Source organism: Hyperolius riggenbachi, chromosome 2, assembly GCF_040937935.1.
Source record: "Hyperolius riggenbachi isolate aHypRig1 chromosome 2, aHypRig1.pri, whole genome shotgun sequence".
Classification (NCBI taxonomy): domain Eukaryota; kingdom Metazoa; phylum Chordata; class Amphibia; order Anura; family Hyperoliidae; genus Hyperolius; species Hyperolius riggenbachi.
This window is the reverse complement of record NC_090647.1, coordinates 320313222-320336883: the sequence shown is the minus strand read 5'-3', so window position 1 is coordinate 320336883 and position 23662 is coordinate 320313222. Positions and strand designations below refer to the sequence as shown.

At 46.8% G+C, this 23662-nt stretch overlaps 1 protein-coding gene across 1 annotated transcript; it reads left to right on the top strand.

The window, feature by feature from the left end:
* Positions 1-20790: 20790 nt before the first annotated feature.
* Positions 20791-23650, top strand: ZNF593OS (ZNF593 opposite strand). Its single transcript, XM_068269210.1, has 3 exons — positions 20791-20892; positions 21297-21408; positions 21704-23650. Exons 2-3 carry the CDS (start codon positions 21358-21360, stop codon positions 21857-21859), a joined length of 207 nt encoding a protein of 68 aa, XP_068125311.1. The 5' UTR covers positions 20791-20892; positions 21297-21357; the 3' UTR covers positions 21860-23650.
* Positions 23651-23662: the final 12 nt, after the last annotated feature.

Genomic DNA, 23662 nt, shown 5'->3' with positions numbered 1-23662 from the left:
AGTGTTGTGGTTTTGCTATGAACTCCCCCTTCCAGGCCCCTCTATGCACACTGCCTGTGTGTTATTTAGGATTAGAGCAGCTTCTCTCTTCTCTCTTATCTTTTACAAGCTGGAAAAATCGTCCTCTGAGCTGGTTGGGCTTTCACATACTGAAGAATTACAGACAAGGGCAAAGCTGTTTGCAGGAAGAAACAAGCAGCCTGAAACTTCAGTGCATGAGAACACGGGGAAAGAAACACACAAATGATCTCTTGAGATTCAAAAGGAAGGCTGTATACAGCCTGCTTGTGTATGGAAGTATTTTCTATGTGTGGACATACTGTACATCAACCTACTTCCGTTTTGGTGGCCATTTTGTTTGTTTATAAACAAACTTTTTAAAACTGTTTTTAACCACTTTTAATGCGGCGAGGAGCGGCGAAATTGTGTCAGAGGGTAATAGGAGATGTCCCCTAACGCACTGGTATGTTTACTTTTGTGCGATTTTAACAATACAGATTCTCTTTAATGCATCCCAAAATTTTGTTAGCTTTAGCTACAGCGGCTTGGCATTGGGGTGGTGAAGTGTCAGTTGGCGCGGCCAGGAAGAGAGAGCTTTCCAATAGCAGCTCCAGAAACCCTGTAGGAGCGCCCCTGGTGGACGTTTTAAACAGGGAATTCCTCACCTCAATGTTTACCTCTGAGATAGCGACAAATATTGTCGCTAATCTCGGGGGGGGGGGGGGGGGGGGGCTATAGCGTGGCGGGGGGGGGGGGGGGCAGAGAGCGGCAGTGTGGGAGCACAGAGGCGCACAGAGGCTTGTCATGAGGCAGAGAACATGCCTCTGTGTCCCATCTGCCCCCCGAAGATCCACCTCGGGTTCTCTTTAACCATGTTGTCCCTGGCTTCTCTTTTGGGCATAAAGCCTGCTTGATCCAAATGTACCAAACGAAGGCGTGAAGATGGGGAGCAATCCTGATTACCATGATTTTTGCATACAATTTTAAATCTACATTCAGTAGAGAAATAGGCCTGTAGCTTGTACACAGGGCTGGGTCCTTTCCCACCTTGTAGATCACTGCAACATATGATTCCAGTGAATCTTGATCGTTTACCTCCGTCCTCCACCAACGAGTTCATAGCCTTTACCCAAAAAGGACCAACCATGTCTTTATACTTCTTATAATAGTGTATTGTGAAGCCGTCTGGGCCTGGTGATTTTCCAGGAGGTGTCTATGCAACAGCCGGAAGAAATTCTGCTAACAAAAGCAGGGCCTCCAGTTTGTCTGCCTCCTCTTGCGATATATTGCAGATATCTTCAACCTAAATTGCCTTTTGCCCTTGTGGTAGTCAACTGTGAACCATGATACTGTTTATAATACCGGTTGCGGTTTTGGGCTCTTTGCTAGTCATCTCCCTAGTCATCCCTGCTAGTCCCTTTAAGCAGGGGTCCCCAACCTTTTCCGGCCCGGGGGACCACTTTCTGACTAAATCTTTCTCTGTGGACCTTGGGGACAGGAGTGGTTGGAGTTGCCCTAGTGGACAGTGTCATGCGCAGTGGGTTACGGGGTTAGTATAGTGCCCAGTATAGGTAGTATAGTGCCCAGTATGGCTAGTATAGTGGCCCAGTATAGCTAGTATAGTGCCCCAGTATAGCTAGTATAGCGCCCAGTATAGCCAACCCAGGATACACATCGCCGCTTCAGGAAGCCGCTCTCTCTCCTGCTTCCTCCCTCATCAACACAGCAGTCGCGGGGCACGCTGCTGTGAATCACACGGCAGGAGAGAGGGGAATATAAGAGAGAAAGCGGCCGCCAGGGTTAACAGCGGCCGCGGGGGGTGGGGGGGGGGAGACGGGTGGGGGGGGGGGGGTTAGACGGGCGGGGGGGGGGGGGGCAGAAGGACAGTCCCGCGGCCTAACTGCCAACGTCCTGCGGACCACAGGTTGGGGAACCCTGCTTAAGTACATACAATGTGTAATTTACTACTACTAATTTTCCAATCATTCACGAACCCTCACTTTAGTCTGCTATGACCACAATAAGGGTTACAAAGTTTGGCTACCTAAGGGCTGGTTCACGCTGCAGAAGCATTTTAAGTGCTAGATATTTAAAAAGATCTTGCTAATGCAATGCTATGGGGGATTCTTAAAAAATTCACATTGCTCAAGTGAGAACACATAAATAGCATTACATTAGCAAGAGCTTTTCAAATCACAAGCACTTAGAAAAAGCTCTTTCAGTGTGAACCAGAGTAAACAGCAGGAAACAAATTATATTGTGCTCAACAGTACTGCTAACAGGGCTGGATATACCATAAGGCACTGTACGCACATGCCTACAGGCACCTGATGAAGGAGGGGAGGCTCACTCCCTTCCCCTAGCGCCTCCCTCCTTCCTTATGCTGTGTCCCAAGCAGAGTGTATATGAGAGTTTAGTCACCTGGCTCTCGGCACTCCACTGACAAGATCCCCCTTCAGTCGGTGGCACCATTAGCTACTTAGTACTGAGGGTACCTCTGGCTACCTAATGCTAAGGGACACCTATAGCTACCTATGATGAGTAATGGAAAAGTGATAGCTGTGTCAGCCAGCACACTTGCTGTGCGGTTCAGTGGGGGTTTCTGGAGGGCAAAGTCTAGGGTGCCAGGACATCTGTGCCTTTAGGCTCCTGTAATGTAAATCCGTCCTGACTGCTAAGTTCTACTTTACTGTCCACAGAAAAATGTATTAATGTAAGCATGCATTAGGCCAAACATCAGAATGGTAAGGTGCCAATTTCCTTTACTGTCCTAGTATAATATCAATATAGCGCTCTTATTAAACTGTCTTTGGTCATTTGCTTTACTACAGTATTTAGAATTAGGGCTTGAAATACCTTGAGGGGAATTCCTTAACACAAGTCACGTTTTACCTGTTTTCCTACCCGTTAGCTGCAGGTTACAGGACTGGCCACCACACATTTCTGTTTACACAGTTCTCTGGTCATAGACACTGATCTTCAGGCAACAGAATATACTGTATGTATTATTGGAGTATTGTGCACTGCATTTAGCTGTCTTTCTAGTTCCATATGGTAAAATGTGATTACTTTTGTGTCCAGAAAACTTCAGCAAACTTCAGCTAGGACCTCAGGATACTGTGATTTCTGCACACTGAAATCAGCAGGGTGAAAATGATTAGGGATTACTGCATGCTTTGCATGCTTCACAGGCTTCTACACGTTTCCCTAATAGTGCATGTGTATTGCCATTCATTGCACTCATTATAAGCAAAACACTCAGTTTTATTACTAATTAAAGGGACCCTGAGCAGTGGCAGAAAAGACAAAATCTGGACCTATCTGTGGCTTTCATCCGTTGTGTCCCTTCCGTGGTCCCACTGGCGGCTCTGGTAATCTAGCAACTTTGGCTGAAGTCGCCCCTGGTGCGTCATCAGACTAGTGGTTGTAAGCGCCCAGTGCATGCGCGGTTCTCTAAAGACTGAATGCGCAGGCCGCTTACAGTGACTGGCGTAATGACGTGGCAGGTGCATGCACGTGTGACTTCAGCCAAAGTTGCTGGATTACTGTAGCCGCCAGCGGGATCACGGAAGGGACAAAGAGGATGTGGGGGGCTGGAGGAAGCCCCAGGTAAGTCCAGATTTTGTTTTTCTGCCACTGCTCAGGGTACCTTTAAGAGCCCTGACTATCTTTTTCTTTAGTACACTGTAGCAGGAAAAAACACCCAGCACTCAGCTGTTACTTCAGAGGGTGGGCCTTACTCGAAGAAACACCTGCGACATGCGAGGTAAAAATCATCACCTTTTGTTCATAAACACCTCTGGACTGGCTTACAATCAAAGCAATGAGACGTGCAGCAAGTTTAAATAGTGCAGGGCACAAATTAGAAACACATGGCACATAGAGAAATTACTGTGCACTTGTCTCGTTAAACGCTTTTATTTAGTCCTTCAGCCAGGAATCAAACGGCATTGACATAAAGAAGAAATTGCGTCAAACCTGAATTGCAGACGGTGTGCAGGGGAAGGGTGACCAGGGGAAGAAGGGACGGCATTACAGCCGTTTCACGCGAGACCGGTGCTTGCTCACGTGCATCTGTCCTAGAGAGACAGCGCCGTGCGGTTTCCTAGATAGGACCCTCTGGTCACCCTTCCCCTGCACACCTGCACATCGTCTGCAATTCAGGTTTGACGCAATTTCTTCTTTATGTCAATGCCGTTTGATTCCTGGCTGAAGGACTAAATAAAAGCGTTTAAAGAGACAGGTGCACAGTAATTCCTCCATGTGCCATGTCTTATCTTTTTCTTTGTCTCTGCATACATGCATGTGCATGGGAACAGCACCGTGGCATAGTGGTTAGCACTCTCGCTTTGCAGCACTGGGTCCTTGGTTTAAATCCCATGTGCAGCCCTCTTTTCCATGTGTAACATCCATGTGCTGCTGCACCACTCTTTCATGAACAGCCCCCTTGGGCATAAGCTTAACTTTTTCATTTGTTGCTCCCTATTTGCAGCTTCCTCTTTCATATGTATCAACCTCTTTGTCATGACCAGGTGCCCCCTAGTGTTGAAGCTGCCCAAAGTCCGGGCCTTTGTGGCCTTTTCCGAAATTTAGCCCTGGCCATCCCTATGCCCTGCTGGTCTGGACAGGTCCACTCACTCACTCTGCACCCACACAACGCAGACCATTGTCTCCATGCATGCACTGGTAGATGCTGTAAGTAAGAAAATAACCGTTGCGGTGTACCAGCCATGAGGTGTCTGCTGCTCAGTAAAAACACATAGATCCAGGAACATGACCTCAAGTTAGGACATTTAAATAAGTTATAAGGGAGGTGCTAAAGGGAGTGGTGTGGCCAATAAAATAGCAACGCCAGTCAACCCTTCGCACACTCGCACATGCAAATGTTTATACAAATGTTTTCACAGAAATCAATTATACAGGAAACACTACTATCCCTTCAGCTAAGTTAAAAGCAGAGGTCTTGGTATGAAAGAATACATTCTCTTGCGTAGCCACCGACACTGCGCAGAGGTACCCCAGTATTCATAGGTGTCTTAACTCTGGTCCTGTAACATGTTTATTGCAAACATTCATTTTATCAAACCTATCGAATGATTAGGAGCCCATATGCTTACATCCTCTCTTCAGAATCAGAATCAGAATCAGAATCTTTTATTTCGCCAAGCACGACTGGGCCGTGCCCGGAATTGGGTTTGGCAAGTACAGGGCTAGGTGAGAACAAGCGGGACATAACGATACATATATGTAAGCAGACAGACAATATAAAGGGTACAGTTACAGCATTTGAACACATTTGAACATATATGAAGTGTGCAGCCATGCGGTCAGGCTGGGTGCTACTAGACACCACTTGTCGTGGTAGGATGAGGAGGGATCTAAGAGTTCAGATAGTTCACGGCTGAGGGGAAGAAACTGTTCCTGTGTCTTGTGGTCCTGGTGTAGATGGATCGGAATCTCCGGCCTAGGGGGAGCTTACTAAAGAAGCGGAAACCTGGGTGGGACGGGTCATTAGCGATTTTTTGAGCTCTGGAGCGCAGTCTAGAGTTGAAGATCTGGGGGAGAGAGGGGAGTGGTTTCCCGATGATTCTCTCCGCTGATCTGATGACCCTCTGCAGTTTGTGTCTGTCGCTGGCGGAGGATCCAGCATACCAGACCAGGATGGAGGAGCAAAGGACAGATTCAATTGTGGCAGTGTAGAAGCTCGTCAGAAGCTCGTGGGCCATACCGAACTTCTTTAGTTGGCGTAGGAAAAATAGCCTCTGCTGGGCTTTTTTCTGGGTTGAGGTAGTGTTGGTTTTCCACGTCAGGTCCTTAGAGATTGTCGTGCCAAGGAGGCGTGCACAGGGGACGTTCTCAACTACCGTGCCGTCAATGCTGATCGGGGGTGGGGTGGTGGCGCGTTTCCTAAAATCGACAATCATCTCAACCGTTTTTGTAGTGTTCAGGACCAGCCCGTTCTCCCTACACCAGTGGCAAATTCTGTAAATGTGGTGGCGATACTCCTGCTCATCATTTCCAGAGATGAGGCCAACGATGGTGGTGTCGTCAGCGAACTTGAGGACTTTGACGGAGTCTGCGGTAGACCTGCAATTGTTAGTATATAGGGAGAATAGGAACGGCGACAGTACGCAACCTTGGGGGGCCCCTGTATTGGTGGTCCTTGGTTAGGAGATGATAGTGTCCAGCTTGACGGCTTGGGATCTATTACTTAGGAAGTCCGTGATCCAGAGGCAGAGGGTGGGGTGGACTCCGAGGGCAGCAAGATTTTCTTGAAGTATTAGGGGGCTGATGGTGTTAAACGCCGAGCTAAAGTCGAGTAGAAGGATCCTGGCGTATGATTCAGGTCTGTCCAGGTGTTCATTTACAAGCTCCAGGCAGATATTTATGGCGTCGTCAGTAGACCTGTTTGCTCTATATGCAAACTGAAACGGGTTCAGCAGGGATTCGGTCGATTGCTTGAGGAAAGGCAAAACCAAGCTTTCAAAGGCTTTCATGATGACCGAGGTGAGAGCCACCGGCCTGAAATTGTTGAGGTCTGAGACGCCCTGTTTTTTGGGGACCGGGATGATTGTGGATCTCTTGAAGCAAGCAGGGACCCTGCCTTCCTGGATGGACTTGGTGAAGATGGATGAGAGAATGGGAGAAAGCTGCTGTGCGCAGGTTTTCAGACAGGCTGGTGACACTCCATCTGGGCCTGAGGCTTTCCTTGCATTAATCCTTGACAGGTGTTTCCTGACGTCATCCTCATACACCTCAAGGGGGGGGTGGGCTTGGATGTGGGGGTTCTAAGTCAGAGGAGGTGGCCGGAGGCTCTGGGGACCTTGCTGGATTCTCAAATCTGCAATAGAACTCGCTGAGGTTCTCAGCGAGCTCGGTGCTGGGAGTTGCATGCTGCGGAGGGGGCTTGTAGTTCGTGGCAGCCTTGAGCCCCTTCCAGACAGTTCGTGTGTCTCTTGAGGAGAGGTTCTGTTCCAGTTTTACCGTGTAGTTCTTTTTGGCGGCCCTCAGTTCCTTGTTTAGGGTGTTTTTTGCCCTCCTATACTCCTCCTGGTTGCCAGACTTGAACGCCAGTTCCTTGCTTCTGCGCAGATGCCTAAGTTTATTGGAGAACCAGGGTTTGTCATTCGGGTAGTGTTTGTGGATTTTTGTTGGTACACACTGCTCCTCGCAAAAGCTGATGTACGAGGATACAACGTCTGCCCACTCATCTAAGTTCGGTGTTTCCAGAGCCTTCCAGTTCGTGCAGTCGAAGCAGGCTTGAAGTTGTTGTTTAGCCTCCTCCGACCAGACTTTGCTGGATCTTAGGACTGGTTTTGCAGTTTCCAGGCGTCTCCTGTAGGTGGGTATCAGGTGAATGATGCAGTGGTCCGATGAGCCAAGTGCAGCTCGCGGGGTTGCCTTGTAGGCATCTTTCAGGACCGTATAGCAGTGGTCCAGAGTATTGGCGTTCCTGGTGGGGCAGGTGACGTGCTGGTGGTAGCGCGGAAGTTCATGGCGTAGGTTGGCCTTGTTGAAGTCCCCTAAGATAATGAATAGCGAGTCCGGAAGGGACGACTCCCACTGCGTGATGGTGTCGCTGAGCACGCTCAGGGCCGTTTTGACATCAGCGTCAGGAGGAATGTACACCCCAACAAAGACATAGGAGGAAAATTCCCTGGGTGAGTATACGGGTCTGCAGTTGACCAGAAGGAGATAGATAGTGCATCAAACTAATCCCACAAGGGAGCTAACAAGAGAGGACATCAGGATATTTATTCCTAATCTTGTATGAACATTTGCATGTGAGTGTGAGAAGGGTTAACTGACTTTGCTGCTTAGTAAAGACAACTGCCCAGATGATCTATCATTGGACAAGATTGCCCAAACAAGTTGGAACAGTCTCACCAGTCCTGTATGATCTCCGGGTCCTGGTTTACATTTAGGGATGTCCATGTTCTCAGATCTTAAAGAGCCCACACTTTGACCAGAACTTCTGAGCCTCCAGGTCTGTACTCCCATCAGGATGTCGCCCAGGCCCAATTGAAACTCTTCCAAGGCATGGAGCACATCTCTAGAATCCTTCAGGAAAGAAGGAAGATTTGTGTCCATTTTTTGTGTTTAAATCAACAAAAACAATGGTATGGCCTGTTTGTGGCAACCACTATAGGCCTGCCCGGAGGATCAAATTTGGCAATATTGTCCGATTATACATAACAGCATCCTGTACCAAGATTGCTGATGAAAAATGTTGTCATGCCATTTCTGAAAAATTACTAGCCAAATGTCTTCTCCTTTCCTAAGTACATGTCTTACCATCCGCAATGGCTGCTCTACTGATCATGTGACACTCTTTAGTGCTACAGCAGTCAACATGTATTTCTCACAATATGTACATTAAAGCGGGGATCCCCAACCTGTGGTCCGCGGCCCACTGGTGGTCCGCAGGACGTTTTCAGTTGGGCCGCGGGACTGTCCTCTTGCCTGCCCCCTCCGACCGTCCCCCTCCGCGGCCGCCGCTGCTGTTACCTTTGGCGGCCGCTTGGTCTCTTACATTCCCCTTCTCTCTCTCTTGCCAGCGTGTGAGTCACAGCAGAGAGCGGCTTCCTGTAGCGGTGCGCCGTTACTATGGGAACCGCTCTCTTTTTCCTGCTTCTTCCCTCTCCATCACAGCAGCCGCGGGGCGCGCTGCTGTGACTCACACTCCGGCGAGAGACAGAGGGGAATGTACAGAGACCGCCGGCCGGCAAAGGTAACTGCAGCAGCGGCCGCGGGGGGAGGGGTGTGGGCGGGGGCTACTATACTGGGGCCCAATGCTAGCTATACTTGGGCACTATATTAGCCGTACTGGGCACTATACTGGCTGTTCTGGGGCACTATACTAGCTATATTGGGGCACTATACTACCTATACTGGGGCACTATACTAGCTATACTGGGGCACTATACTAGCTATATTGGGGCACTATACTGGGGCATACTAGCTATACTGGGGCACTATACTAAGCTATACTGGGGCACTATACTACCTATACTGGGGCACTATACTAGCCATACTGGGCACTATACTAGCTATACTGGGGCACTATACTACCTATACTGGGACACTATACTAGCCATACTGGCACTATACTAGCTATACTGGGGCACTATACTAGCTATACTGGGGCACTACCTACCTATACTGGGCACTATATTAGCCTTACTGGGCACTATACTAGCTATACTGGGGCAACTATACTAGCTATACTGAGGCAACTAAACTCCCTATACTGGGGCAACTATGCTAGCTATGCCCCCCCCCCCCGGTAACCCGATGCGCACAACATTGCCCCCCCCCCCCTCCTTCCCCCGCCGCCGGGCCCAGAGAGAAATTTGGTCAGAAAGTGGGCCCCGGGCCGGAAAAGGTTGGGGACCCCTGCATTAAAGGACAACTTAAGTGTCTTAAGGCCCATATGCAATTAAAGGGGAACTGAAGAGAGAGGTATATGAAGGCTGCCATATTTATTTCCTTTTAAACAATACCAGTTGCCTGGCAGCCCTGCTGATCCTCTACCTCTAAGGCCCATATGCAATTAAAGGGGAACTGAAGAGAGAGGTATATGGAGGCTGCCATGTTTATTTCCTTTTAAGCAATACCAGTTGCCTGGCAGCCCTGCTGATCCTCTGCCTCTAATACTATTAGCCATAGCCCCTGAACAAGCATGCAGCAGATCAGGTGTTTCAGACTTTAAAGTCAGATCTGACAAGACTAGCTGCATGCTTGTTTCTGGTGTTATTCAGATACTACTGCAGAGAAATAGACCACCAGGGCTGCCAGGCAACTGGTATTGATTAAAAGAAAATAAATATGGCAGCCTCCGTATACCTCTTACTTCAGTTCCCCTTTAATTGCATATGGGCCCAATGCTTTTAGCCAAAGATCCTGAACAAGCATGCAGCAGATCACGACCCATATCTCCTACGTAATATTTTCAAACTTTTCGAAAAAACTTAAAATAGTTTTGATAGTACTTTTTTTCACCTACTTTTTGCTACTTTTGTAATTGCAAAGTGCTGAAAAGTTGTTTTAAATAGAGGTTTAAAAATTATCTCCTAGGAGAAAACTCAGGAGAAAAAATTAATTGCATATGGCCCCCTGGTGTTTCTGACATTATTGTCAGATCTGATAAGACTAGCTGCATGCTTGTTTCTGGTGTGATTCAGACATTACTGCAGCCAAATAGATCATCAGGGCTGCCAGGCAACTAGTATTGTTGAAAAGGAAATAAATATGGCAAAAAAGTTCACATAAAATTTCAACTATATCTACTTAGAAATTTCACACAACACCAAGTTTTAAAGGGGAACTGAAGAGAGAGGTATATGGAGGCTGTCATGTCTATTTCCTTTTAGACAATACCAGTTGCCTAGCAGCCCTGCTGATCCTCTGCCTCTAATACTATTAGCCATAGCCCCTGAACAAGCATGCAGCAGATCAGGTGTTTCAGTGGTTCAGACTTATAAGTCTGATCTGACAAGACTAGCTGCATGCTTGTTTCTGGTTTTAATCAGATACTACTGCAGAGATATAGACCAGCAGGGCTGCCAGGCAACTGGTATTGATTAAAAGGAAATAAACATGACAGCCTCCATATACCTCTCTCTTCAGTTCCCCTTTAATGGTTTAACTATTTATTAGCTGCCACATCATATATCCATGTACTGTATCCGTTGGCATTTATGCTTAATATAGTACAAAGATAAATGAAGTGGTCTAATAAAAACATCATAGATGTGTAATAAATCCAGTTGGAATAGTCGGTTTTGTTTGATTATTAGGAGTTCTCCAAGTTTCAGAATTAAATCATGAAGAATCCGAGTTGTATTATAGATAAAAAGCAGCTCTGCCATTAGAACACATAGGACAATATGTAGTATTCTTATGTAATAGATGCTATTTTCCCTCAGTAAAAATGAGAGTGACTGAATGTCATGCCATTGGCTTTTACCGCCTGGTAACAGGGGAGGATGTAAAAGATTAGTGCCATCGAGTGGATGATTAAAGATTAAAAGCGACTCTTTCAAATTGCAGACTTCATCCAGCAGAGCGGATTTAGTTATTCACAGAAAGCAGATTCTAGTGTTAAACATCCCCAGTTTTACCTATTTTTACATGCAGTTATAAACTGGTATATCATTTGTAAAGATTTTTTGGTATTTAATGACTTCACACTAAGCTTATGAAGTCGAGCAGTTCAGACATCTTAGCTTTGTCCTTATTGATTCAGCAATAACTGTATTGGTGCTTACAACATTAAAGAGAACCCGAGGTGTGTTTGAAGAATATTATCTGCATACAGAGGCTGGATCTGCCTATACAGCCCAGCCTCTGTTGCTATCCCAAACCCCACTAAGGTCCCCCTGCACTCTGCAATCCCTCATAAATCACAGCCGTGCTCTGAGGCTGTGTTTACATCTGTAGTGTCAGTCTCAGCTGATCCCCCGCCTCCTGCATAGCTCCGGTCCCTGCCCCCGTCCCTTCCCTCCAATCAGCAGGGAGGGAAGGGATGCAGGCGGGGACTGGAGTTCTGCAGGAGGCGGGGAGAGCAGCAGACTGACACTATAGAGATAAACACAGCCAGCTCTGACAAGCTGTTTGTCAGCAGCGTGGCTGTGATTTATGGAGGGATTGCAGAGTGCAGGGGGAGCTTAGGGGTGTTTGGGATAGCAACAGAGGTTGGGCTGTATAGGCAGATCCAGCCTCTGTATGCAGATAATATTCTTCAAACCCACCTCGGGTTCTGATTTTGTATTCAGTTCCTTATCAGTTCATTATGTTGCATAATGTATAGTGATACTTTGAAATAGTTTTTTTGCTTTGCGTATTTTTTTGTACTGCGTCTATAATATAATGATGATGGTAAGTGAGAAAAAAACAAGTCAATAAGGAAGTTATTTGTATACTGTAGATTTTGTTTTAAATGTGGGTGCAGATAGAGTGAAAGGCTGAACACTTTTCTTTTTAAAGCGGGATTGTCAGCCATAAAATCAAATTCCATTTACCCACTGCTCTGTGTATTTCAGCCTGAAATTCACCCTGCATTGCAAACACTCCAATCTAATCAGAGATGTTTCTGCTGTAATAAATCGTTTATCAGTCAACCTGGCTCTATTATCTGGTACATTGCCAACGAGCAGGAAGCTTGTCATCACCACTCCCACATTCCTGCTCCTCAATGATTGGCTGAGGGCATTTCAGCGACCTGCTAAAATACGATCTATGCTGTGCTCACATGTATTTACAAAGCAAGCTAGATAGGACAGTACAGTGTGAGGAAACGCGGAAAAGCCGCCGCTAGCACTCAGAGGGAGGCGGCTGTTTCCGCGTCTGACATGGCGGCACAACGCGAAGAAACCGCCGCATGGGCAGAGCGGTGGGGTCCGCATTGGACGCGGAAGATTGTCCGCATGGCAATACTACTAGCGCGTCTCAACGCGGAAAAACCGCCGCAAGCCGTCCAGGCAGAGCGGCGGAATCCGCTTTGGTAACGGCGGAATCCGCATCAGAGGCGGCCCCCGCATTAGATACATTGCATGACAGTACTGGTGTGGCTGGGACTGGTAGTCCACCAAGACTCAGACTTACACGCGCGCGAGCACAGAGGCAGAGTTTAAATAGCAGTTAGAAGGGTGTCGGCTGACCAGCTGGGTCAGCTGACAAATTCCACTGCTCCCATTGGACCAGCAATTAGGGAGGTCCTGGAAAGGTCCTAGAGTATATATACTGCTGGTTGTTCACTTGCTCTTTGTCTGGCGTGCGATCACACATGTGGGAGCACCCAGATCCGTAGTCAGATCCGTTAGTGTGCCGGGACCAGCTGGAGCTGTAATCCTACACTAAGCTAGATTTCGTTGATAGCTTAAAGTACTAGTTTGATTGTGATTATCTGTTATGACTTCTTGCCTGCCTTGACTACTCTTCTGAACTTTGATCTTGTACCTCGTTATTTCTGATACTCCGTTGCCGAACCCCGGCTCGCTCCTAGACTCTGTTTCTGCCTCCTGATTCTGTACCCCGATATATCTGATACCCCGTTGCCGAACCCTGCCTGTACTTTGACTCTGCCTTTTGTCTGCTGATCTTGTACCTTATCTGTCTGTGTGTTTACGACTTGGCTTGCCCGACCTCGAGAACCGACCTCACGATTGGAGGCGGTTCCTTGTCCCGTTAGTGACACTTGCGTCTGAGTGTCACTTTCAGACTTTCCTTCCCACTGTTAGTCTGACTCCTCCCGTTTTGGAGAGCTCAGACCTGTGGAAGGTATCTGTGCAGTACTCCTTGCTGCACTGAGGCTTGTCCTCTGTATTACTGTTGCACCAAACACAACGCTCTACTCGGGTGAACAGAGGTTAGTTTGTATATCGGATTATCGGTGAGACTGCAGATCACTTATAATCTGGTATATATCTGTATTTCCGGTGATACTGCAGATCACCGGTAATCAGATACTCTCTGCGCCCACCGATCGTTACAGAACGCCAGACCAAAAATGCAAATGGACGCACACACTGACCGTCTGGGCGCACTTGCCACTTCGGTGGAAAACATCAACCAAGTGCTGGGTAGCCACAAGACTATGATTAATGTCCTGTCAGGCTCTGTGCAAACCCTCCAGACGTCAGTTGATTCAGTGCGATCCTCTCCTAGTACTGATATACGTATGCCTGTACCTGATAAGTTTTCCGGCCACAAGTCTGACTTCCGGAATTTCAGGAGTAGAGTGTTGTCGTATTTTGACTTGAGACCCCGATCCTCGGGGACGGAGACCCAACGGGTCATCTTTATTAAAACTTTGCTGACTGGGGACTCCCAGTCTTGGGCATACAACCTGCCTCCTACCAATATTGCCCTGACCTCGGTGGAGGAATTCTTTAAGGCCATGGCCATAATTTATGACGACCCTGACCTCGCCGCGTCCTCTGAGCGGAAGCTCAAACTTTTGCGGCAAGGCAGAGGCTCGGTCGAGGATTATGCGGCAGAGTTCCGTAGGTGGTCAGTCACCGCTAGATTCGATAACTTTGCTCTGATGGATTACTTCCTTTCTAGGTTGTCGGAGGAAGTCTCTGATCTAATGTTGACTATACCCGAGCCCGAGACAGTCGATGAGGCCATATCATCGGCCATTCGAGTTGATCGTAGGTTACGCCATCAGAAGCAGGTTAGGGGTACTCACCACGACAGGGTGACATCTTACGCGGCACCGTCCGCTACACCCCTAGTGACACCTTCTCCGCCTGTCTCACCCTCTCCGGTCTTGCCTCCGCCCGAACCAATGCAGATTGGTCGTTCGAGGTTGACCCAGGTGGAGCGACGGCGGAGAATGACGGAACAGCTGTGCCTGTATTGCGCAGCAGCAGGGCATAGGGTGCGAAACTGCCCTACCAAGTCGGGAAAACGACTTTGTCTAGGAGTAGTGGAGAGTGACACCCTAGGCACACAATTTTCACCTCTTAAAGAGAAAAAATTGCTTCTCCCCTGTACTATCACATGGGAGAATAAGTCTGTAGCCACTGAAGCGTTTGTTGATTCTGGCTCGGCGGCTAATTTTATGGATCTTGAATTCGCTCAGGAGTTGGGTATTCCCCTCACTCCAGTGAGTCCCCCCATTCAGGTCACGGCAGTGGACGATTCCCCTCTGCAACGGGATCGCCCCCTGTCACAGACCCCGGAGGTGAAGGTCGTCATAGGGGTACTGCATGGGGAGCAGTTACGATTTTTTGTGTTACGCATGTCTACCTCGACTATTATCCTAGGCATGCCGTGGCTGCAAATCCATTCTCCGCACATAGACTGGGCTACGGGTCAGGTAACCAGATGGTCCGATCATTGTCACCAACGGTGTTTAGGGAAGGTGACATTGGGTCGGACCAAGATTCTTGTGGAGGGGGTTCCCGAAGAGTATGCAGAATTCTCTGATGTATTTTGTCCTAAGTCTGCTGATCAGTTACCCCCTCATCGCCCGTTCGATTGCCCCATTGATCTCCGTGCTGGTTGTATGCCTCCTAGGGGTCATCTGTATAACTTGTCCGGTCCAGAGAAGATGGCTATGCAGGAATACATTCGTGATAACTTAGCCAAGGGGTTCATCCGGCCCTCCCGGTCGCCTGCTGGGGCCGGTTTCTTTTTCGTTAAAAAGAAAGACGGGGGTCTCCGACCTTGCATTGATTATCGGGGCCTCAATAAGATCACGATAAAAAATCGCTATCCGTTACCCTTGATAGACGATTTATTTACGCAAATCACAGCCGCAAAGATCTTCTCTAAATTGGATCTGAGGGGGGCGTACAATCTAATCCGCATCAGAGAGGGTGATGAGTGGAAGACGGCCTTCAACACACCCGACGGGCATTACGAGTACCTAGTGATGCCCTTCGGGTTGTGCAATGCGCCAGCCGTCTTCCAAGAATTAATCAATGAGGTATTCCGGGAGGTTTTGGGTAGATTCGTATTGATATACCTCGATGACATACTGATTTATTCCAATAACCTCGCCGAACACAGGGTTCATGTAAAATTTGTCCTAAACAAATTAAGACAGAACAGGCTCTACGCGAAGGTGGAAAAATGTATATTTGAAGTGACCACGGTCACGTTTCTGGGATACGTAATTTCCACCTCGGGCCTCTCAATGGATCCTGCCAAGGTCACAGCCGTGTTGGAGTGGCCACAGCCAGTGGGGTTGAAGGCCCTGCAGAGGTTTTTGGGGTTCGCAAACTATTACAGGAGGTTCATCAAGGGATACTCCACTTTAGTCGCCCCCCTTACCAGTCTCACAAAAAAAGGGGCGGATACCAACCACTGGTCTCCTGAAGCCGTGACGGCATTTGCTTTATTGAAGAGATTATTTTGCTCAGCACCAATTTTGAGGCATGTTGACACGTCCTTTCCCTTCATTGTGGAAGTTGATGCCTCAGAAGTTGGGGTGGGGGCAGTGCTGTCGCAACGGTCTGGGTTGCAGGGCAGATTACACCCATGTGCTTATTTTTCCCGCAGGTTTTCACCTGCAGAGAAAAATTATGATATAGGCAATCGGGAACTTCTGGCTATTAAGTTGGCATTTGAGGAGTGGCGCCACTGGTTAGAGGGGGCAGAACACACAATCACAGTTTACACCGACCATAAGAACTTGGAATACATCGAGGGGGCGAAGAGATTGAGTCCCCGTCAGGCCCGATGGTCTTTGTTTTTTACAAGGTTTAGATTTATAATCACGTACACCCCAGGCAGCAAAAACGTCAAGGCAGATGCCCTCTCCAGGTGTTTTGAACCAGAAACGGCACAGCCACCCGCTCCTGAGTCTATCATCCCGCGGGAACTAGTGTTAGCCGCAACAGAGACTTGGGAGGATTGGACGGAGGTTTTGGGTCCATTTCAGCAGGACGTTCCTGAGGGAAAACTCGAAGGGGTTATGTTCATCCCTTTGCCCTTTCGTTTACAAATCCTGCACCTCTTTCACGCCCATAAGAATGCTGGTCATCCGGGAGCGGCTAGAACACAGGATCTGATTGCCAGGTGTGCTTGGTGGCCTTCTTTGGCAACAGATTGCAAAGAGTACGTCAGGGAGTGTGCGGTCTGTGCCAGGAGTAAACCCTCCCGACTGGCATCTGTAGGTAAGCTGCAGCCTTTGCCCACCCCGAGTGAGCCATGGACCCACTTGTCCATGGATTTTGTGGGAGAATTGCCCAGGTCTGAAGGAATGTCGGTCATTTGGGTGGTAGTCGACCGTTTTAGCAAGATGGCCCATTTTGTGCCCCTGAAAGGACTCCCCTCGGCTCAGGAACTGGCCGAGTTGTTCATCCTTCACGTCTTCCGGTTGCATGGCATTCCGGAAGACATTGTGTCGGATAGGGGAGTCCAGTTTGTCTCTGGTTTCTGGAGGGCATTTTGTCGCCAGATGGGCATGAAGTTGTCTTTTTCGTCGGGCTACCACCCACAGACCAATGGGCAGACGGAACGTATCAATCAGTCTTTGGAACAATTCCTAAGATGTTACGTTGCGGAAGCACAGACTGACTGGGTGAGGTTTTTGCCCTTCGCGGAATTTGCACAGAATAATTTGAAGAATTCCTCATCTGGGTTCTCTCCATTCCAGATTGTGACAGGGAGATCACCCAAATTTTCCCCTTTTCCAGTCGTGTCATCCCCATTTCCAGCACTGGAGGATTGGCAAAGATCACTTAGGGACAATTGGGGAATTGTTAAGGGGAATTTGCAGAAGGCGTTCCAGAGTCAGAAGGGTCAGGCAGACAAAAGACGATCCGTGGAATGGAAGTTTCAGCCAGGGGAGTTAGTCTGGGTGTCTACACGTCACTTGACCCTGAAGCAGCCTTCTACCAAACTGGGTCTCAGGTTTGTGGGTCCATTCCCAGTAACCAAAAGAATCAATAACGTGACTTACGCCATTGATCTTCCTGCCAGCATGCGGGGCGTAAGGTCGTTTCATGTGTCCCTACTCAAACCTGCGGTCCAGGTGGGTTCTGCTCCTCCTCCCCCTGTGTTGGTAGATGATCAACCTGAATATGAGGTGGAAAAGATTTTAGATTCACGTGTTGTGCAAAATTCAGTACAATATCTCGTACACTGGAAAGGGTACGGCATTGAGGAAAGGCAATGGGTACCAGGGACGCGCATGCATGCAGACGAATTAAGGAGAGAATTTCATGCCTCACATCCCGAGAAACCTGGTGGGAGTTGTCCAGAGTCCACTCCTCGGGGGGGGGTACTGTGAGGAAACGCGGAAAAGCCGCCGCTAGCACTCAGAGGGAGGCGGCTGTTTCCGCGTCTGACATGGCGGCACAACGCGAAGAAACCGCCGCATGCCGCATGGGCAGAGCGGTGGGGTCCGCATTGGACGCGGAAGATTGTCCGCATGGCAATACTACTAGCGCGTCTCAACGCGGAAAAACCGCCGCAAGCCGTCCAGGCAGAGCGGCGGAATCCGCATTGGTAACGGCGGAATCCGCATCAGAGGCGGCCCCCGCATTAGATACATTGCATGACAGTACTGGTGTGGCTGGGACTGGTAGTCCACCAAGACTCAGACTTACACGCGCGCGAGCACAGAGGCAGAGTTTAAATAGCAGTTAGAAGGGTGTCGGCTGACCAGCTGGGTCAGCTGACAAATTCCACTGCTCCCATTGGACCAGCAATTAGGGAGGTCCTGGAAAGGTCCTAGAGTATATATACTGCTGGTTGTTCACTTGCTCTTTGTCTGGCGTGCGATCACACATGTGGGAGCACCCAGATCCGTAGTCAGATCCGTTAGTGTGCCGGGACCAGCTGGAGCTGTAATCCTACACTAAGCTAGATTTCGTTGATAGCTTAAAGTACTAGTTTGATTGTGATTATCTGTTATGACTTCTTGCCTGCCTTGACTACTCTTCTGAACTTTGATCTTGTACCTCGTTATTTCTGATACTCCGTTGCCGAACCCCGGCTCGCTCCTAGACTCTGTTTCTGCCTCCTGATTCTGTACCCCGATATATCTGATACCCCGTTGCCGAACCCTGCCTGTACTTTGACTCTGCCTTTTGTCTGCTGATCTTGTACCTTATCTGTCTGTGTGTTTACGACTTGGCTTGCCCGACCTCGAGAACCGACCTCACGATTGGAGGCGGTTCCTTGTCCCGTTAGTGACACTTGCGTCTGAGTGTCACTTTCAGACTTTCCTTCCCACTGTTAGTCTGACTCCTCCCGTTTTGGAGAGCTCAGACCTGTGGAAGGTATCTGTGCAGTACTCCTTGCTGCACTGAGGCTTGTCCTCTGTATTACTGTTGCACCAAACACAACGCTCTACTCGGGTGAACAGAGGTTAGTTTGTATATCGGATTATCGGTGAGACTGCAGATCACTTATAATCTGGTATATATCTGTATTTCCGGTGATACTGCAGATCACCGGTAATCAGATACTCTCTGCGCCCACCGATCGTTACATACAGTTTCTAGGAGAATAAAAAGCGTAAGGGAGGAAATTACATCAGGATTGGCTTCAGTCTGAGCGAATAAATATGGTAAATGTCAGGAACTGTTTTTTCTTTATTAACTATATAAAATTCACTGAAGTCAAAATGTGGACAGTACGATACATATGTTCTGTAAGGAGACCCAAGTATTTATCTACCTATATATGTGTTTTTTCCGGAGAGAGTAGGGCTGTCCCTCTTGCTTTAACAGAGCCCATGTTTAGTGCTCATTCTGTGCTCCTGTTGGAGAGGGTTTCCCCTTTAGTGTGCCTCCAAATAAAGTCTCTATAGGGTCTGTGGCATATACCTCTTAGCAGTCTCCAGTAGTTTTGTAGACCCTAATGTAGTGCCCCACCAACTCTTGCAACAAAAAAATTTGTGAAGAGCAGACCATGAGGCTGGTATGGGGACCTGCAGAATAAGGAAATGGACCACAAATATAGGGAGTCTGCGATAATTCCGTATCAACAGATGTGTCACATTCACCGATTGCTAACGGAACAGATGAAAACTAATGCTAAATAAAAAGTGATATGTTTTATGGATCCATTTTTTGATCCATACAGTATGAACTGGCTTTAAGGGTGGAAATAGGAGTTTGTGTGCAGTAGTTCTGCCACGCATTACACACGCTCTAGTGTAATATGTATTTACATGGTACAGCATTGTCCCAAAGGGGACTTTAGTCCAACACTTTGATCTGAGGGGCCTGACGCCATGCTGGAATAGATCCAGGGTGCTCAAATGCACCCACACATGGCAAAGCATGGGGCTAGCAGTGATCAAAATGTCAGACAATAGTCAGATTATATTTGAAAACGGCACCCCTAGTGGCAGCCATTATTATTTAGTATTTATATAGCGCCGACATATTCCGCAGAGCTTTACAGAGTATATATAGTCTTGTCACTTAGCTGTCCCTCAGAGGAGCTCACAATCTAATCCCTACCATAGTCATATGTATGTATCACAGTCCAGGGCCAATTAACTTATCTGTATGATTTTGGGATGTGAGAGGAAACCGGAGTGCCCGGAGGAAACCCACACAGACACGGGGAGAACATATAAACTCCTTGCAGATGTTAACCTGGCTGGGTTTCAAACCAGGGACACAGCGCTGCTAGGCAAGAGCACTAACCACTACGCCACTGTGCTGACCCATTATGCTCCTTGTCAGACTATGACTGACATCAGAAGCTGGGAGGACTAAGAACATGTCTGACATTGGATTGGAATGGGTTAAGAAAGGAAGTCACCCAATATGCATAAAAAATGAGCCTGAACTAGGACTTTAATTATTCACCTTTTTTGGGGCCCCTGAAGGGTATACACACACAGCATTAGATACTGATGTTTTAACTATATTAATCTACCATTATAAATATAGGTTTTGGTTAGGGTCTAGTGTTCTATTTCACAGCACTAGATGTAAACCACTTTGGCAGTCATTCGTATTAAGAGAACAGCAGTGTACTGTATTAAGCATCTCATAAATGAGCTGAGAGTACCCACTCCAGCATTACACATGGGTAAAAATTCATTAAGAGCTGTTTGTGTCACACAAAATGAAATACATAAAACGTATTTTCTCTGAAATATTTTAAACAGGTTTGGAAGTGTCAGCTGCGCTTATGCTATGATTTTTATTTTTTTTTACTTCTTCCCGGTGTTCTCTGCTCTGCTTGGCTTCACCCACATTCTTGCATGTCCCCGCTCTCCCCTATGGCTGTTTTAAAACCCATTGGTCTGATCTCTTCTGACAACTGTTCTATTAGGGAGGGGCTATGCTGAACTTGTTATAACGATGGGAGGTCATAAGCAGTAGATAAACAGTGGAAGGCAGCGGCTCTCATCATTTCGCTTTTTTAGTCACAAATCCAAGTCGGTACCCGGCTCTGCATCAAAAGGTGAAAACTGTTTGTTTATTTTTGTTGTGCTAAGTGGACAATGGAGTACTTATGGGGTATGAGGCTGACAAGATGGAAAAAAAATAGATAAACTAGAACAATGGAACAGTTTGAAAAAAAATTGCTATCAAACAATAGAAATAAGAGGCAGTCATGAACACGGATATACATGTTAAACCTCTATGGGAGGAAATTAATGCTAGACCGTTTGTTTTACTTTCTACAGAATCTGAACTCTAAATGACAGCTTGCCTGATAGTTTAGCTTTAAAGAGTGCACTGGTTTCTGCCTTGCATGGATGGTGCACACATGGGACATCTAAACCATTTAATGCTATAATGAGATTGGTGTTTTATGCAATCTGTAAAATATTTCTGTTTCTAATACAATATATTCTTCCACAGCTTACATAACCCTTCTGGAAGGGTCTGGGCTGGAAACCCGACGCATCAAACTAATTGCACAATGATCATCCGCCTTGGACGTCTCACTCCGGGGTATTTCCGCCTACTGCAGGTATCCTGACACATGAAGGGTGGATTTGTTTTTGTTATGACTACACATATTACATATGCAGCCTACGCTCTGAATATGTGAACACGTATTACAAGGACACAACAGGGATCCAAGTGTAATGTTCCATTGGCCACAGCAAAGTAGGACAAACGATGATTCATTATTGTGTGTTCATTGAGATTTTATTTTTATTTTCCTTATTAGCATTTGAGCTAGCAGTTATCCCCTTGAAGTAAACATGTTAATGAATAAATAAAATACAATATAAAATAGTTCTGTATCAAATTTATTTCAGCTGCAAGTATCTGGGGAAGTGGCATCGGAGCCCAAAGACAGATTAGTGAATCATTTGGCCTTTCTTCTCGCCCTTATGGGCCTTGGGCTGTCCTACTACAGCGTCCGTCAGATGATGCATGAGTCCAGTTTCCATTCTTCACATGCACACAGATGAGACCTCTGCCAGATGGGAATAGGAGAGGAGAGCCCTGAATGCTGTATAGAAGCCCCACAGGTCATTGTTATATGTAAATAGAGGATAGCTATGAATTCAGGTCTTCCGAACTGTAGTAGGAAAGATGAAGAGTGTGTGTCTAACGAAAGGAATAACGTGCAGAACACCAAAGAGAATGTATTTTAAGGACTAAGAATGTAGGAATTGAATCCAGAAAGCTTTGGTTCTGGGACACCTGATATAAAAATGAAAAACGCTGAAGAAGAAGTTGGTTAAATATTATATGTATAGGATATGCTGTAAAGAAAAAAACAGTGTGCATGATGTGGAAAAGGAAAACAGAATGCAGACAAAGGTAAAACATGATAAAGGGTTGACCTTGATCACCCAACAAGAAAGAGGGGATATTATTGAGAACCGGTACAAACACTAGAGGGGAGAAGGTCCCATACATCATGAAATGATTACCATCTTTCAGTCAGACCAGTGACTGCTGTACAACTGTGCATGTGTGGCCAAGCCTACATGTCATTTACCATAGAGCGAGGAGGGGGGAGAGGAGCAATACCCCCTTCCACATAGGTATATTATGATGACTGGTCTACTGGTCCCCAGTCATTTCTCCTTATGCAGAGTCTCCAAAGAGAACAGACAACTCTACAGACATCAGGTAGTCACCTTTTCTGATAAAACAGTTGGATAAGGCAACAGCCATCTAATATCTATACGAATCTTAAAGAACCACGGTTGCAAAAATCTTAACATTTTAAATATATGTAAACATATACATAAAAGAAGTAAGTTTCTTCCAGAGTAAAATGATCCATAAAGTACTTTTCTCCTATGTTGCTGTCACTTACAGTAAGTAGTAGAAATCTGACAGAACTGACATGTTTGAGACTCCTAATGGGGGCTTCTCAGGGTTTTCTTTATTTTCAAAAGCACTTAGTGAATGGTAGTTGCTCCGCCCAACTGCCAAAAAAAGGTGCAGGGAGGCTGACCAGCATCTTTATATAAATCTTTTTCAAGGAGTGTCTTAAAAGAATTAAGGCCATGCTGAGAATCCTCTGTGAAGAGATGGACTAGCCCAAAACCTGTCAGTAATTGCAGATTTCTGCAACCTACTGCAAGTGACAGCAACATAGGAGAAAAAGTAATTTATGGCTCATTTTACTCTGGAGGAAATGTACTTCTTATTTCTATGTGTTTATATATATTTTAAATTTTAAGATTTTCGCGACAGTGGTCTTTTAAAGTAAATCTGTCAAGCCACAATACAATCTGATCTTTAATTTCCCTGCTGTAATGATGATCAAATAGCCTTACTGCTATAAATCACTTCCCTGAAAACAAGTATTCAAACCGTGGAAGTCAGAGGAAGGGCATAACAGCTGATCTGTACGCTTGCCCCGTGTGAGAGAGACAGCAAGAAATATGGCTAGGTTACTGTCATTTTTTAGCAAGTCAAGATGACAGCTAACATAGCTTTCAAATGAGGGGTGCACTTTAACCTAGTGGATAGACCTGACTTATGTGACCTTGTACCATCCGTGCACTTTATATCAACCCACAGCCCACACTCTAGCAATGACCTCACTGCAAGGTAAATCAACAGGCATCGGACTTAGCTGCTGTTCACACTGTCATCCTACTGTAAGCTGCCACAGTTAGATCATTCTAAAAAGGTTGTATTAGTTATACCCATACTTGTTTGAGTGGTCTGTATTCAATTAATATAAATGTTGTTTTTAAAGATGATGGTTTCATTAAAAATGGGCTGCAATGAGAGAATGTTTTTGTTTA